The sequence below is a fragment of the Cryptomeria japonica genome, chromosome 2 (genome assembly GCF_030272615.1).
Source record: "Cryptomeria japonica chromosome 2, Sugi_1.0, whole genome shotgun sequence".
NCBI lineage: Eukaryota > Viridiplantae > Streptophyta > Pinopsida > Cupressales > Cupressaceae > Cryptomeria > Cryptomeria japonica.
Window position 1 is genome coordinate 413,055,284 of NC_081406.1, and position 18,724 is coordinate 413,074,007.

General features: G+C 36.1%; 1 protein-coding gene across 7 annotated transcripts in view; it reads left to right on the forward strand.

Moving 5' to 3' along the window:
- The window catches only part of LOC131061996 (uncharacterized), a 75,585-nt gene that overhangs the window by 20,747 nt on the left and 36,114 nt on the right, over nt 1-18,724 (forward strand). For all 7 annotated transcript variants that reach the window (XM_057995833.2, XM_057995831.2, XM_057995832.2 and 4 more), the window contains exons 6-9: nt 5,615-5,701; nt 5,833-5,932; nt 6,060-6,264; nt 6,356-6,656. In XM_057995833.2, the coding sequence (XP_057851816.1) occupies nt 5,615-5,701; nt 5,833-5,932; nt 6,060-6,264; nt 6,356-6,656 (693 nt within the window). The remainder of the gene's footprint in view (nt 1-5,614; nt 5,702-5,832; nt 5,933-6,059; nt 6,265-6,355; nt 6,657-18,724) is intronic.

Genomic DNA, 18,724 nt, shown 5'->3' on the forward strand with positions numbered 1-18,724 from the left:
TACAATTGGATTGGTGTTGTTGTGACTAACTCCTCCTAAGACAGCTGCACTGATTTACCTTCTGCTGAGAGTTTGTGGGAGCCATACGAGATTATTCATTTTAAAAAAACTTTAAAAAATGCATTTTTTTTGGCCCTGCCGCCGGCCGAGTCCCAGGCATCGCCCCTTGCGGGGTCAAGGGGCATCGCCCCTTATTGTCAAGCACTCAACCCTGTGATTGGTTGTCTCAAATCTGCTACAAAATCCCTCTAATGCTGCAAGAACACCTCTCCAAACTCTGGCCGAAATGAAGAGAATCTAATGCCCTAGCATGCAATTAAAATTTGCAGTATGATGCTCCGAGTATGAATGCCAGTGCCTAGCTTAGCTGCAAAACAACCTTAACTGCAATGTTACTTTGAAAATGAAATCGCCAATGCAAATCTGATATGGAAAAGCTCCAACGCCTAGCTGTGACTGTGAATTTCCACCTTATGAAATTGCAAACTTTTCAGAAGTTTAAAGAGAAAATAGCCACACAGAAAAAGATGTGTTTTTGGTCTTTTAAAGAATGCATATTCATATGAATAGCAAATCGACCCAAGAATAGAGTATTCTTCTGTGCCCAGATTAAAGGTGGCATCAATGGGAGGCATTTCTTGCCAGGTACATGCCCAAAAATGGCTGTTATAGCAGCCGTTGATTGCTATTTTTATATCTATGCGTTTGGCCACTTGGCTGGAAGTTACATTCTTATTATGATTTGAATTTGAATTCATTGACCTCATATATTTGAGAGGTTTGATAGCATATTAATATCTTGGTTGTTTTCTATGATACATAATGTTTGGTTACAATTATAATATTTTCTTTGAATGCTTATGAGCATACGTTATAAGTGAGCTTTACTTATCAAATAAATCGGCCTCCAAAGTTAATTGGAGGTATAGTAAAATAAGATAATGAGACTACTTGTAATGGTACGTGTATGTGTGCCTACACTGCTATACATATGTGAACAGTATAAGTTTTTATATACAACTAGAGAAAGAAGGATCATTATACACTTATCCGATCATTCATTTTTGAGCACATAACATTTTCTTGAAATTAAAGATGACAAACTTTATTTTCATAGCTTATCAACATGTACTTGTTATCAAAGCAAACATACATGAGTAAATACAAGGTACGTAGTTTTATCTTCATTTCTAATATAAAACCTCATTGATAATGTACATCAATAGTAATCCAAAACATCACTTAATATAGCTGAAGCACATCATAAACTCTCAACGTGATATAATATAGTTGAAAATGATATCAGTATTGCTTCAACTAAAAATCATCCTAAATTTGCATGATCTAGAATCACAAGTGCAGAAAATGATACTGATAAAAAACATAATGCTGAAATAGATAATCATAGTCAAATCACATATAACAGGTGTAGTGAAAACAGTGATGTTGAAACATTGAAATAGTTCAATATATATAAATTCACATATGTGATTCCAAGCATATGATATCATGACATATGGATTCCATGATACATAGACAACAGATGCCAATATAAAACCTCATTGATAACGTACATCAATGGTAATCCAAAACATCACTTAAAGTGATACAACACATAAAGTCATAGCATAAGTACCCAAGGAACACAATGAGAACACCTTGATGGCAAAGCAAGGCTTCATCACAAAAATCGATAAAAAGGATCCAAGCATATGCTAGTGGGCCTTACAGAAAATACTTATCGTCAGTGCATCTAGGTCACTTGGACCTCCCCTTTGATATCTCTCAATCTGAAACTCACTCTTTATGCTCAGCCTTTCTTGTTGGTTGTTTATGGGGTCATTGTTCAACCCAGCTATCTCTAGCATCATTGGTCTCATAGTTTGAGGATTCCCCTTGGCTAGTTGCAGGCGTGTTTCCATTAACTTCATGTTGAGAAGGACCACCATACTTTGTACAGTGAAAGACTATGCTGCCCTTGTACTCTTCACTAGTTGGAATCTAAGGATCATTTTATTTTTTGGTGCCTAGCCTACAATGAAATCTATGGGAGGAACTATTGTTTATACTATATAAAGAGATTCTATTGGATTCTTTTCACTTTCTTCTGCTACCTTGATTAGAGGTGCTTGGCCCTTTTTCTTTGTAAGATATCTTGGTTGAGGCATATGTCTCTTTGTGGCGATCCCAAACTTTCCACCTTATTTACTTATATCTTTTAGCTTGCCAAAGTTGTTGGAGGGTTAAGCACTTTTTGGAGACTTCTAATGCACACGCATATGAGAAAATATTGGTGAGGCATCACTATTCCTTGCATTTTGGTATGCTTGGAGCTCTCTGACATCCTGATCCTCACTGTGGTGGTTGTGGCTCTATATCGATTGGGCAGTAGGGGTTTTCTTGCACCTTAATTACACAATGCATATCTTAGTAGAAGGTTCTCATTATGAGTTTTTTTCCCACTACATGTAGTTCTTCGACCTTGAATGTTTTAGGGGGGTGTGGGTTCAATGCGACATTATTACCTTCTAGGATTGTCCAACATAGCCTCTTAGCTCTAGTCTCTCTCTGAAGAGCATTCTCTGCCTTTGCATTGTAATTGTTGGCTCCTCTAATGTTTCTTCAGACATTGACACTCGAGGATATTGGTTGCTTACTTGGATGGTTACTTTGCACTGTAATTGTTACTTGGATGGATACTCAAGGATATCGTTTGCTTACTTGGATGGTTTTCTTTTGTCTATTACATTGTGGGGTATTATCCCTTCATTTATATTGTACTTGTTGGGAGGTTTGTCCCTTCTTGTGGTTAGCTCTCATTTTTGTTGTTGTTTAGAGCTGCTTTTTTTTCATCCTACACTTTTCCTATTATACCTACTATTTTTGATCATTTGTGAATATTAATATATTTTCTTTTGGTTTAGACGCAGATGCAGACAGTAGTTAGCAAGCCAAAATTTTCTGGCCTGATGAAAACTCGGCAAAACAAGATAATTTAAAAACTAATTAAAGTTTTGGAAAAAACATAATTCTATGATTTCTTTTTTAATGCAAAATACAGCTACAAAATGTGTCAAATGAAGTTGGCGGGGGGTTGAGGCAGTGTCCATCATGAGGATCTGGGGGCAGTGCCCTTAATGGGGTTTTGGAGCAGTGCCCCCATAAGAATTGTTTTTGTTTATTGGCTTCAAAACCACACAAGTTTTCATGGTGCAGATTATTTTCATCATTTTTCAAGGCAGAAAATAATGCTTCTAAAGTCAAAAATGATGTTTTGGAGTGTTCAACATTGCTGAATAGGGATTTTAATGGAAAATAAAAGTGTGTTTACCAAGGTTCTTCTGTGTTTTTGGTGCAGCGAGCTAAATTGTCAGACTTGCCAAGTTTTAAAAAAAAATTGGCACTTCGATTTAGTGTGTTAAACTTGCAAAAACTCACTGGTAGAAAAATTGTGTGAGTGCTCAGTGAATTGGTGAACTATGTTAGAATTGCCTCCCATTTTCTTGCTCAACTCCACTTGTGTCTTGTACACTCATTTCACCAACCATGGTATAAATAGCTGAAGCACAAATATCAATGCATCACTTTCATATTCAAGCACAATCTAGACAGGATACTCCACTCAATTCAGTATTTTCAGTCATAATCAAGTGTAACATCAACAAATATCAAGATCTCAGATAAACAATAGTATAAACTATAGCGGAACTACTCGCCAAAAACAAAAACTCGCAAAGGCCTGAAAAAAAAAACTGGGCAAAAACTCGGCAACTTAAACTTTTGCTTAAATTTAATTAGAAATGCATTTTTTTTGCAAAATTCAGTGAGGAGATGCATCCAATGAGTCAATAAATGAGTACACAAGAGAAACAAGCTGAGTCTAGATATATTTGATTGATTTAAATGCAAATTGGGTACAAAATGGCATCCTCTTGTGGAATGCTGATGCCTGATAGACTGAAACAAAATGAAATAGCAAATTGTTTTTGTAAAACTAAAAGTAAATACTACATCAAAACATTTCACATCTTCCTCTTCCCAGCTCTAGTGAAAACTAGGTGAGAGATAGAACTAGAGGGTCTAGTCCTAGTAGTCCGATGTGGCTCCTCCACCTCTCGCCTAAATGAGGTTGAGGGTCGCACCCCTCGCGGGAGTTTGAGGGTGAGAGAGAGAGGGGTAGAGAGATAGGTCTAGATCTTGGGGGAGAGAGGAGAGAGTCTTAGAGTGAGGGGATAGAGTAAGAGTGATAGGGAGATAGATGGGTCTAGAATTTGGGGTAGATGAAGTGAGTGGGATAGAGAGAGCTAGAGAATGCTGATAGTAGCCTACTGATTACTGAAATTTGACGAAGTCTGAAAATATAGAAGATCTTCTAAAACCTAGAATTTGCATTATAACTCCTAGAGATCTGAAACCACTCTCAAACATCCTGCCAATATATACATGAAAAATAACTTAAGGTATAAGTCACATATTCTGATGAAGAGAGTGAAAATGACTTGAAAAAATTAAATTTAGATGATTTTTTGATGTGTTTGGGCCTCTATTTTTTATGCTCACCTAGTTTTTGTGAAAAACTCGCCAAAAACTCGGCGAGTTTTTGTTGCGACTCAATGGCGAAATTACTTGCCTGAGCCAAAAACTCGTCGAGTTTTCGACGAGTAGTGCATCTATGGTATAAACCATCCCATTACAATTACCAGATTGATATGAAGGTATAGTTCTCCCCACTGTAAATTAGTGTACAATAAGCATGTGAGTCTGAGATAATAGAAAATAGATACAGATAACTCCACAAGGGATGCAAATAATTGGGCCCTGCAAATAGACTCCTAACAATAGCAAATCTAAGATCTACTTAAAAATTTGATAATGACAATGAATATATTTATGTTCTTTGAGGATTATTGAATCTCCCATGAGATCACTGATCATTTTGTGTGATGTTGCAATAATCATGATGGTCAATTTGGTCGGCATAATATGATGTTAGATTCACATTAACTAGTATTGTGTGGCATTGTGTGTTTAGCAAATAATTTGAACCAGGAATGGGACTGGCTTTCAAAACATTTAATAATTATCTAGTGTATAATTACATTATGCTCAATGGAAAAGAAGTTGCATAGCTCAAAGACAACTGTACTTTCTGATATTGTCTTCACCTTTCAAATAGTCTTGCAAAAATTGTTTCCTCTGGATTCAATTAATGTCGTGACATCTAACCTTCTTTATATTTGTCCATGGCATAAATTTTGTCCTTTAGGATGGATACTGCACTCATACAGTTGTGCAGCAGTGTGGTTTTCACTACACTAGTTTATCCTTGTCACTCTAGTAGTGAATGTGATTTGTACTTTAATTTTTAGAGAGTAACATTGTTCAATTTTGGATTATATATACCGACAGTGTGTGTTGCTCATTTTATATGTAGGTGTCACGTCCCTTGCAAGTTTAAGTTTTATTTCTAAAGGGTTTGACTGCATATGTTGCCTGGATTGCTAGTGTGGCCTTACGGCTAAAAATTTCTTGCTTTGAGATCTATTATATCTAGTGTGGCATCAGAATTTATTTTAAAGGTAAAAAGTAAATTCTATATGTTTGCTGTGCTCAGATGTGATGGAAATTGGTTGAATTTTCGTGGTTTCTATACAATGATCTTGCAAATGGAAGATGATTTTGTTTCTGTTGCCACTGTGAGGTAAGAGATGGAAGTTGCCTGTGGGTTATTTTATGTTTCCCAGTTTGTCTTTGAAAGTGACTGGTTATTTTTATTTTTTGATTCCTTACATTGACATGCATTTAGGCTGAAAGGGTTTGGTAAATTGGTAGGATATATGGACAAAGAGTTGCAGAAATGCCACTTATTGGTACTCGTATCAAATACCGGTATCAAGGAATGTGTCGTCTTCTTGTTAAAGAACTTGAGAAGGTATGGAACTTTGAGCTTAAGTGTTTAATTTTCTGTTGTCTGATTGTTTGCATACAAAAAATTCAAAAAATTATGTTATTTATCTATTTTTTGTGGACATGATCTAATGTCTTGTTCATGAAATCAGCTCCTTCTTTCATTAGGAGTGGAAAGACTGATTTTACCAGCTGTTCCTGAGCTAAAGCAGACATGGCTCAAAAGCTTTGGGTTTCAGGAGATGACTTCTGCAGAGAGATTTGAGCTTTTGAAACACAATTTCATGAACTTTCCAGACACCACGGTTCTCCAAAAGATAGTGGCAAGAGTGACTCTGGAGCAGGAAATTGTTACGGGTGAGGCTATATTTTAACTGTTAATTTAGTTGGAAGATAATATTAAATTATTTTATTCTCTAACACAACTTCACATGCTCTGGGCTTTCAGAAACAGATGCATGTCAAAATGGTGTAGAACCAAGTCATCCGAGTCCAGGAAGCAGACTTAGAAGAGTGGGGATTGAGAAAGAAATTGTTCCTGCAACTGTTGTTTTTAGTGCATTGAACCACAAATCTTACATTGACGTTGCAGAGACTGTAAGTCCTATCTGCAGTTTGCCTTTTGACACTCCAGTGTCACACTGTAATCCTGAAGGAGAGGGCTGCTTTGATGAAGAAATGAAGGCATCTTTGTCGAAAAGATATCCGCATATTGGTTCAACTTATGCTCTGACAAAGAATCAGTCTGAGTATGATTTAGCTTGACCTAAATTTATTTTTATATCAATTTTCAATCTAATTTCAGATATTAATGTACTTGAATAGATGTTGATGTTGGTGAATCTGAAATCTTAAAGACTTAGAGTCCATTCTCATTGTTTAATGCTAGAACTTAAAAGCATAACATTTATTTTATATTAAGAAAGTTGCTAATTTGTATGAGTGTTGTACTTTTTTATTATAGATACTTGAGAGTTATTTGGTAAACTGCAAAACTATAGCAGCAGAAAACATTGTTCATGGGAATAAATTAGCCGACTGACAGATAAAAACTATTTCAAAAAATTGTGGTTTAATTGGAAAAAAATAGTTTAGGGTTAGGGTTTTTGGGAAAAATAATATCGTGCAGCTGACAAGAATTGCAAAAAAAAACTATAGCTACGTTAGAACTTCTGAAAACATACAAAAAAGGTCAAAATTGTGATTCATCTGTTTTTGACAGTTCTGAGTTTTTTGGCAATTGAAATATGATAAAATCAACTCACGGTTTCTTGCTGGAAAACTTGGCAGGCACACTTTTTTGTTTATATTATGATTTTTTTGACAAAAAACTTGGGCTAGGAGGCAAGTTGCCATTATTTGCACTTTATTGAGAGTTTGTTTGCAATTATTGCTTTTATCGGAAAACCGTAAAATCATCTAGTTATATATATAGAATGCAGATTGCTTATCATGTGTGTAAATAATCAGAAGGTCGTTACAATTTAGGATATGATACAAGTAAAGTTAAATGAAACAAGCATTAGTCCAGAGCAGAAATGAGTTTGAAAATGTGAGCTCTGAAACCCAGAGAAATGGGTCCATGTTTCGGGAAAAATCTAATCAAAAAAACTTTAAAAAACAGAAATTTAAACAAATAGACATAAATAGGTTGTTAGATGATAAATGCACAGAAAACATTTCTTGATTATGTTCCACATGGAATTTTATCGCTTATTGTCAAAGGTTAGCCTTTATAGATGAGGTTATGCATGCCATGCCAAAATGAAGTACACAAGATAAAACAGTAAATCTGCTAAAATGTCTCTAAAATCATCCTCAATAGCATTGGAACAAGAAGATTCAACTCTAATAGATCCATCTTTGGGTGCATGAGGAGATGTTCATTATCCTTGACATCAAGTGCAACCAGAAAACTGTTCAATTTAGGATTTTCAGAATCCATGTCCCAGTCATTTGTTTGCAAGGTAAAAGAAAGAAGATAAGAATGCAGAAAAGTTAGATCCTCTGCCTTCTGTGGCCCCAACTTATTTTACTTCGCAAAATGAATAAATATGTGATCCAATTCCTCTCTGCTGCTGAAGAGATTGCCACTTATTACAACATAATTTTTATTGCCTGGTGTTTTATCTTGGACAACTTTTGATAAGATAATTTAAATAATTTATTTCATTAAAGGGTCATTAGGGTCATGTGGGACCTCTATGACCACCTCCTACTAAAACCAGGTTGCAGAGTTTGAAGCGCAATTACAAGACTTGCCAGAATCGGTTAGTCCCAATATGAGCTGGGCTAAATGAGTCCTGGAGATTTGGACCTGGTTCCTGGCAAGTCTGGTTGGACTCACCAAATCTTGAGGTTGGACTCTTGGCCATTAGAATAGAGGCAGAAAGTTTGAAAATAAAGCAAAAAAAAACAAGAAACAAAAACAAACCTGAAACCTTAAAGAAGGACCCACAGTACTTCTATTTTCTATTTGTTTCTTTTGCAAGTACAAACAAAGAGAAAAAAAGGCTTGGGTAACTTGGCTTCTTCTATTTTATGATACAAAACAACCATATTAATGGAGCTAAGCTAATTTCACTTGTTCAGTGGCTTCGTCTAGTCCATGATATTAAAATAACCATATTAATGGAGCTAAGCTAATTTCACTTGTTCAGTGGCTTCGTCTAGTCCATGATATTAAAATAACCATATTAATGGAGCTAAGATAATTTCACTTGTTCAAATGATCAAAATGTTGAAGAGAACCATATCAGATTCTTGTAGATTGGCATAGATAATTGGATAAGGCTCCATGGGCAGATAGGATTAAACCTAAGGAAGATCATGTCAAATCTAAACAAAATAGCTTGGGGTGAACCTTACCTGTGTTCTTCGTCCTAAATCTCAACTAATATAAGTAGGCATTTGAAGCTAAACTACAATCAATTGAAGCAAAAACCAGCAAACAAAGTTAGGGCCTAATTACCCTATGGCTTCAACTCTCACATTTTTTGGACGTTTTGTAGTTTAGACTCTTGGAGCTTGATTAAAAGCAATAAAATTTTTAAAAATGGCATGTGTCCTGAAGGGTTGTTTTGTTTCAAAGGCCTTAAATTTGGATTTGGTGGTGGGGGATTTGCCTTTCAACGTCACCTTGTATTGCAATAGGGAGCCTGCAAGGGGTGTTGTCCCCAGATTCTTGCGAGTGGTACTTCCTCTTGACCCTATTGCAGGCGGCTGCCCCTAGACCCCAGCTCTAGTTTTGAAAAGCAAAACTTTAAAATCCTTTTGGGCCTTACTGGATGCAAAAAGCAATTTTATTTTTTCTCTGAGTTTTTCCCAATCAAATCCTTAGTAATTAATTTACAATTGTACTTTCGGTTTGCTAAGTCAATCCCAATCTCGAGTAATACTACTACTATAGTTGTAGTGGTATTGTGGAAGTCTCAGATATGAGCATAGGGCTCCGTATATAGTTAATGATGCTGGAGGCGAGTGATATATGCTCCTCTCTACCATAGTTTATGATCTATGTTGTGATTTTCGTTTCTGATGCCATGGTATCCTAATTTGTCAGTTTTGTACACATAAAACACTTGAGAATGTTTATATATTTAAAAATGTTGTGTCCTTTAACCTGAATTTACTTTTTACTCATTTGATTGATGTATACTTGTGTATGTGACCAAAGTAGCTTCTAATTGATAAGTTTATTATGTATTTTAAGTTGATTTATTGAAAGGGTGCATGGTAAAATCCTTTATTCCTCAAAAAAGTCTCTATAGTTCATGGATTTTCAATTTGCCAAGTGTTTGTCAGGTCTAGTGTAGAGTATGAGTCTGAGTATTGTATCTATGGTTACAAATATCTTTGACTATTATAAGATGCCATCATTATTTTATTATTTCAGAATACGAAGTTGGTTGTCTAGTATATCATTTCATTATAATTCATTTTCCAATCATTGGAAGATAAACTATTGCATTTATGGAACAAACTGACATGGTCTGCATCTTGAATATGACTAAGGATAACATGGTCATGATGTAGGTAAAAGTCAACAGTACAGGTTCGTTGCTGTCATGTAGATGCTTTTGCCTTTATTTTGCTCTATCTTACACTTAGATGGTTTGAGAAGACATGATAACCAACAGGTTTCGAGGATACTTTGAATGTCCCTATCTGCTCTCCACCATTGGGACCATCTGCTGGTTTTGGCCATACATAGTATTTAGCTACTACAATATTTGTGACTAGTGGTTCTTTTATACCTTCTGGGTGGCATTTTATTGATTTGAGCATTTTCTGACTAAGTTTCTAGGTGCCTAGCTCTTGGGACTTTAAAATTTGCCTTTTTTTGGGTAAAAGTTTTATTTAATTTGCTATATATCAACGCTGCCTTGTTCTTTGAAAGAGACAACAGTTCTTAGACATCTTCTTGCTATTGGTATGCTAACATGTACCTTATAGTACCAATGACTAACTTTGGTCATTTTTGGAACTTGATAATCTATAAAGTCTATTTCTATTCTTGTTTTTAACTGCTCACTTTTATGTAGTGTAAGCAAGTTTCATGAATAAAGAATGATTCAATCTCAAGATCATAAAATGAGACATGCGCATGTTGGCAGAGCCCATTTGAGAATTTGCATTTGATTGTTATGACTTTGTAAAGTATATTTCTCTCAATGTATATTTTCAAGTGTGTATGTGTATGTTTGCTCTTTCAATTGATACGAGAGCCAGACTACGAGCATGACTGTTTGTTATGTATGTACAGAGTAGAAGTCAGTCTAAAAAAGGATAAAATTAAAAGGAAATCTTCTGTCATCAATAGTTTAAGGAGTTCAAGTCTCAAAACTAAGAGAAACTTTTTGAGAGAATATAAATATTTTGGAAACAAATAGACAGTTGATCCATGTTCCAGATTGCATAATGTAGCTAACATCAAGTAAGAAAGAATCAACAGCAATCCTATCCACAAAGGAGAAAATGGAAAGAATGAGGAAGGATTAGAACTATAATACCAAAACCAAGAGTCAGATTGCAGTGAGGTAGACTTAGGACTATAAATATGATAGAATAGCTAGACAAATCAAGAAGGATGTTTTTCAGAAATCATACATTAGTTGTATTGCTGGGGATATCAATGCTGTATCGATATCTGGTAGTTTACAAATAGGCCCCTCATTTTTGGTGGCCTCAAGATTTTCTTTTTTAACAAGAGAACTCAAAAAACGATTTCCCTTTGATCGTGAAGATAGCACAAACAATACTTGGGGGGGGGGGGGGGTGAATCAGTACTGTAAATTTCACGATCAACAAAGAACTTTTGAAACAAGCTGAAACAAAGATGTAGATATGCAAGCTAAGCACAGAGACAACATAACAAAATTTTCTTTTGGAAAACCCTTTCGGGTGAAAAACCACGACATAAAGATTTCTTTTTATTTCTGAAAGGATGGGCACCAACCCAGATTACAAGAGAACACAAATAGAGAGAGCACCAACTCTCTTTTCAGCACCAACTGAGAACAATAGAGGCACCAACCCCACTGCATAACTGAGCACCAACTCAAACCAACAAGGTTCTGAAGCTAATTGACAGCATCAACAATCTCAAAAATAAAATATCCAGTAACAACCAACACTTCAGATATATTCCTTTAGGCACCTTGCTCTTTTTACTGGACGCAACCACAAAACAACAACTCCCGATATCTGCAACTCCACAAGACTCTCACTATTACGCAGACAATATGTATCATAGGCGCAATGTCTGAATATCTCTTAATGCCTCCGAATTTCAAAGCTTCTGCGAATTTTATCAAGCATGTACACACCACACAAAATCAGGCGAATGGTATTATGACCAATTCGTTTCCCATTCAGAAAGAAAATATCAACCCCCAGTAAGAAGAAATTCCTTTTATTTTTTAAACCCGTGCCATAGAATACTCCACACACAGCCACCGAAAATTTGATATAAATCTTAGGATCATGGCGACTAGCATTCACACTGTTTTTTTTAACTGCCAAATCTTATCTCCACCTATACGTATATATATACAAGACCTGTGTATCATCGCATAAATAATACAATTCTTCTTAATTGCCTGCCACACGATGCTAATCCCACAAAATAAAAAACGTCTTCATTTAATTCTCCATGCTACACTTAGACCATGATAGCTGCCAGAAACGCCTTTCCCATGATAGCTGCCAGAAACGCCTTTTCAGACCCCAAACGTATCATAAATGACTACTAAAAAAACGTATCTGCTTCTTTTAACGATTTTAATATTTTTGGATGCCAAGAATAAGAAATACGAAATGTAACAGCCCTGAAAATTCTTATGTGAAGGCGTCAGCAAAATACAATAAAGACGGAAATGATTTTTGCAGCCAGCCACGTCTACCAGAACACGCACAAAAAGTCTTAAGCAGCTCCCGAAAAAGTATATCTTCATAATATGACATCCAAATACTCTGTTCTTATTCAAGCTCCAAAAACGGCAACCAAGGAAAATTTTAAATTGAAGATATCAAAAAAAAAATATTACCAAAAGAAAACTCCAGCCACCTCATAACTTTTATGCATTGCCAGGTAGAAATTAATGTTCCAAATATAGGCACCACTTGCTTGTCCTTTATTGAAACGTGGCTATATAAAACAAACACACCCATATGATATTCGATAGCCAAAACTCTACCACGTTGACATTCCATGGCCCGAAAAAAATAAAAGACCAACCAATGAAACTTAAAAGCTTGATATAAGAATCTGACTTGGCAAGAAGACTGACATGGAAGCTGACAAAATGACAAGCAGGCTCACACACTGCTGAAGCAGACACATAGGCAGCTCAAGGAGACATACACACAGCTGAACCACACACCCAAGCACCTCAAGCTAGTAGACAACTAGCTCAACCAGGCAGGCAACCAGCAGAAGCAGCTCAAGCAGCACAAGTAGCAGAAGCAGCTCAAGCAGCTCGAGAAGATCTAATGAATAAACAACAGCTCGAAAAACCCTTCAAACTCAACCGAATATTACTATGAGTAATCCTCTAGCTTGAATAACATAGGCTTGACAAAGACCAATTGACATCAATGACAAAATGTCTAACAATCTCCCCCTTTGTCATTGATGGCAACTCCATCTGCAACTACCACCTTCTAAAGGAAACAAAACAAAATTGCTCCCCCTGAGATACTGCTTCCCCAAACTTACTTCTCCCCTTGACATCAATGACAAAAACCAACCTGCATAACTGAAACCAAACTGTATATCTGAAGTGGGGTTGAAAGAATGTGACAATAAAATAACTCCCCCTGAGTCCAAGCAGGTAGCTCAATGATGGAGTGGAAACACTCCAAACTCCTCCTTTTTGATATCATCAAGGGTGTATAAATTGTTAGCAGCCCTACTTGCATTTGCAATAAGTTTACCATCCTTCATAACTTCACAACAATCTGAATTAAAACTCAAACTATGTCCTTGATCAGACAACTGGTTCACACTTAATAAATTTTTCTTCAGACCATCTACATATAGAGCATTGTCAATTTTTGTCACACCATCATTCAAAACAAGTGTACCTGTACCTTTGATTTTTGCTGAAAAATCACCACCAAATCTTACCTTGCCTCCACTTGTTCTTCTAAGAGTAAGAAACTTACTCTTGTTTCCAGTCATGTGTCTAGAACAACCATTGTCAATATACCATTTGTCTTTTTCATTTTGTGCATAAGGAGCTGTTTGCACAATCAGAGATTCCACTAACACTTTCTTCTCCTTCTCCCAAACCTTAGCAACTTTGTTTGCCTTTTCCACTGTCTCATCCTTCTTGCTCTGCTCAGAGAAATCTGCCTTTTCAATTTTACAAACTTTTTCAATGTGACCAGGATTATTACATTTATAGCATACCACATGGTAGTTCCTTGGAGGAATAAAAGAATTTCTACTTCTAAAACTAAATCATTTCTTGAAAACCTTCTACAATTGATGGCTTTGTGTCTAAAATAGTTGCAAGAAAAACAATAACCATGGAAAAAAGGATTATTGAACCTATTCATATGTCCTTGCCTTGAGATAGGAGGTCTCTTGAAAGCATTATTTTTTACTTTTGATGATGAATTCCTTGAGCTCTCACTATTTGAGAGTCCGCTGTTCTACCTTTGAGTTTTGACCTTCTTCAAGGCCAACTCCACCCTTGTTTAAGGACTGTTTTTGAGAAGCTAACAAGTTGTCCAGCGAAAGTGAACCTTTCTGATTTATCTCTTCTTGGTTCAACAGCATAGATGATTTCTCTATCCTCCTAAGAGAAGCAATCTCTGCTTCAAGTTTCTCACAGCTTTCACCCTTTACCTTAAATTTGATTTCTCAATTCCTCTTCAAGTTTCTTAGCCTCAACAATCTGAATTTTCAAATTGTTTATTTGATTCTCTGCATCTTCAAGAGCTTGTGATATCTTCATTTTTTCTTCAGTTTCTTCCTTGAGCAGCACCTTCAAACTCATATTTTTCTTCTTAAGACATTTGATCTCATCGAGAGCACTTATCAATTCTTGCTCCAAATCCACTTCACCATCTTCTTCTCCAAGATCACTTTCATCTTCTAGATTTTCTGTGTGAATTTCTTCCATAGCCATGAACAAGATCTCATCACTCAAAGATTCATCATCACCTTTGTTAGATGAATCACTCTCCTCTTTTGAATAAAAACTCTTCTTAGATTTCCATGTCTTCTTGTCTTTACTTCTATACTTCTTTTTGTTAAATTTTGGCTACAAAATGTCCAGCTTTTCCACAGTTAAAACATTTGAAAGGCATCTTCTTCTTGTTCTTCCTTGATTTTCTCATGGCAGATGTTTCTTCTGAATCAACATCATCCTCTGAAATATCACTTGAGGCTTGCTCCACTTGTTTCCCTTTCTTTGAAGCTTTGAAGGCATCTCTCTTTTTGAAGGTTTAAGATTTGTCCTCATTTCATATGCAGCCAGTATACCATGAAGCTTGTCTATGGTCATTTGATCAAGATCAACCATCTCCTCAACTGCAAAAATCTTTGCATCAAACCTTAATGGTAGAGATCTTAAAATTTTCTGTATGACAACTTTATCATCAACTGATTCTCCTAAACCTTTCAGAGAGTTGACCACCTCATCAACCCTTAAAAAATATGTTGCAACATTCTCATCTTCTTTCATTTTTAGACTTTCGAACTGCATTTTGTGAGTCTGGAGCTTGGCCTTTTTCACTTTTTCATCTCCTTCATAGGCATTTTTCAGTTTATCCCACATAGCTTGAGCACTGTCACAATGCATGACTTTCACGAACTCAGATTCTGACAGTCCACACAAGATAGCATTCATAGCTTTTACATTGCTTTCAAAAACTTTCTTTTCATAAGCAGTAGATGGAGGATTTTGAGGGGTTGTATAGCCAGTTGAAATAGAATTCGAGACATCAAAACCAAGTGACATTAAGTAAGCTCGCATTCTAACACCAAAAAACATAGTTAGATCCATCAAAAAGAGGAGCTCTATTCGTTGCTAATCCTTCTAAAGCATTCATATTCCAAAGTCCAACAGAATCAACCCTCAAGCTTTTAAGCCTTCATAGAGAGTACCGGCTCTGATACCAATTGAAGATAGCACAAACAATACTGAGAGGGGGGGCGGTGAATCAGTATTGTAAATTTCATGATCAACAAAGAACTTTTGAAACAAGCTGGAACAAAGATGTAGATATGCAAGCTAAGCTCAAAGACAACAACACAAAATTTTCTCGTGGAAAACCCTTTCGGGTGAAAAACCACGACATAAAGATTTCTTTTTATTTCTGAAAGGATGGGCACCAACCCAGATTACAAGAGAACACAAATAGAGAGAGCACCGACTCTCTTCTCAGCACCAACTGAGAACAATAGAGGCACCAACTCAAACCAACAAGGTTATGAAGCTAATTGACAGCATCAACAATCTCAAAAATAAAATATCCAGTAACAACCAACACTTCAGATATATTCCTTTAGGCACCTTGCTCTTTTTATTGGGCACAACCACAAAACAACAACTCCCGATATCAGCAACTCCACAAGACTCACTATTACGCACACAATATGTATCATAGGCGCAATGTCTGAATATCTCTTAATGCCTCCGAATTTCAAAGCTTCTGCGAATTTTATCAAAAATTTACACACCACACAAAATCAGGCGAATAGTATTATGACCAATTCGTTTCCCATTCAGAAAGAAAATATCAATCCCCAGTAAGAAGAAATTCCTTTTATTTTTTAAACCCGTGCCATAGAATACTCCACACACAGCCACCGAAAATTTGATATAAATCTTAGGATCATGGCGACTAGCATTCACACTGTTTTTTTTAACTGCCAAATCTTATCTCCACCTATACGTATATATATACAAGACCTGTGTATCATCGCATAAATAATACAATTCTTCTTAATTGCCTGCCACACGATGCTAATCCCACAAAATAAAAAACGTCTTCATTTAATTCTCCGCACTACACATAGACCATGGTAGCTACCAGAAATGCCTTTTCAGATCCCAAACGTATCATAAATGACTACTAAAAAAAACGTATCTGCTTCTTTTAACGATTTTAATATTTTTGGATGCCAAGAATAAGAAATACGAAATGTAACAGCCCTGAAAATTCTTATGTGAGAGCCCAGTCAGCAAAATACAATAATGACAGAAATGATTTCTGCAGCCAGTCACGTCTACCAGCTAGAACACGCACAAAAAGTCTTAAGCAGCTCCCGAAAAAGTATATCTTCATAATATGACATCCAAATACTCCGTTCTTATTCAAGCTCCAAAAACGGCAACCAAGGAAATTTTTTAAATTGAACATATCAAAAAAAAATATTACCAAAAGAAAACTCCAGCCACCTCATAACTTTTATGCATTGCCAGGTAGAAATTAATGTTCCAAATATAGGCACCACTTGCTTGTCCTTTATTGAAACGTGGCTATATAAAACAAACACACCCGTATGATATTCGATAGCCAAAACTCTACCACGTTGACATTTCATGGCCCGAAAAAAATAAAAGACCAACCAATGAAACTAAAAAGCTTGATATAAGAATCTGACTTGGCAAGAAGACTGACATGGAAACTGACAAAATGACAAGCAGGCTCACACACTGCTGAGGCAGACACTTAGGCAGCTCAAGGAGACATACACACAGCTCAACCATAGTTGAAAAACTCGGACTCGCCACGGACTCGGCAAACCAAAAATTTGGACTCGGACTTGGACTCGTGAAAGACTCGGCAAGGACTCGGCAAAAAAAAAACCGTAGTTTTACAAAAAAACATAAAGAAATTAATGCATTTAGAGAACATAAGAGCCATAATTGAAACATTACACATGTCACATACTCATAGTTTCAAACTTTCAACTCTAAAATGTATAATACCAAGATTTCTTCAATGCAAATTATGCTTTTATATGGAGCCTAATCATACTCAGAGGTTAAATTTTCCCTACTTCCATCGGCGCAATTTCCCCCTATATTTTTCGACGGGGGTTTGGGGGTAGCGCCCCCAAGTTGGGGTCAAGGGGCATCGCCGAAGGATCCTGAAATTTGACTAAGTCTGGAAAATTGAAGAATCCTCCAAAAACTAGATTTTGCATTATAAGTCCTGGAGGTCCGAAACCACTCTCAAACATCCTAACAGTATAAATGGAATATAACTTAAAGTATATTCTTATACTTAAATGTTATATTCCATACATGAATCCTGACGGAGAGACCAAATTTTTTCACATGTTAAACTCAATTTTAAAGCTTGCATGACTTTTTTTCTGGGTCGCGTGAGTCCATCTGAAAGACTCGCGAGTCCATGCAAAAGACTCGCGTGAGTCCTTGCAAAAGATTCGCGAGTCTTTCAGATGGACTCGCTAGGACTCGCCTTGCGAGTCCTTAACGAGTCGACTCGTGGCTCCCATGGAAGTTGCAAATTAAATTCCCTCAAACAAAGAAATTTCAAAAGGGAAAGGGTTTAGAGAATCTATACTAATCCTAAGGACAATGATAATAATGGAAGATTATTGGATAGAAGTAGTTCCATACTATACTAATCCTAAGGACAATGATAATAATGGAAGATTATTGGATAGACGAATTCCTTATGGAACTACTTTCCAATTGACCAGAGATAGCTCACAATGCCATAGAAAGAGTGCAATCTTCTAAGGTAGTGAAATTTTTTTACATTGTAAACATCCATCCAAATACCCAATGTTGGCGCAACTTGAACAGATATCCACAATCAAACTTAGCCACAATAACAAGGTTCAAGCTAATCATGCATTGCAATTTACAATCAACAAATTCAAATGGTATGAACGAAAGGAATCTTCAAATATCTTTACATGCATCCACCATGATCAATGAACTTCAATTAACTTTGAGAAGTAACAAGAAACCAGGCATAATGTAGAATCACAACACACAAATCCACCATATCTTCAATGAAAATCATGTATTTATTTTAATGTAGTCTTGGCAACAATCTCTGTCTTCCCTTCTCTACTCCTACTTAGCTAACTATTCTTATAAGACTGAACTATTAACTTTTAATTCCCCTTTACAAATGAGAAGAGCAAGCCTTATATAGCTTCTCAATTACTATTCAAAGGCCAAGATTGATTACAAATCAATGGTCAAGATTACATGATGAAACCCTAATTAGGGTTAGTTACAACTAACTCCGTTTTGACCAATGTGAAAATTATAATGTATTGGACACATGTCGCTCTTTAAATGTGGACCAATGAGAA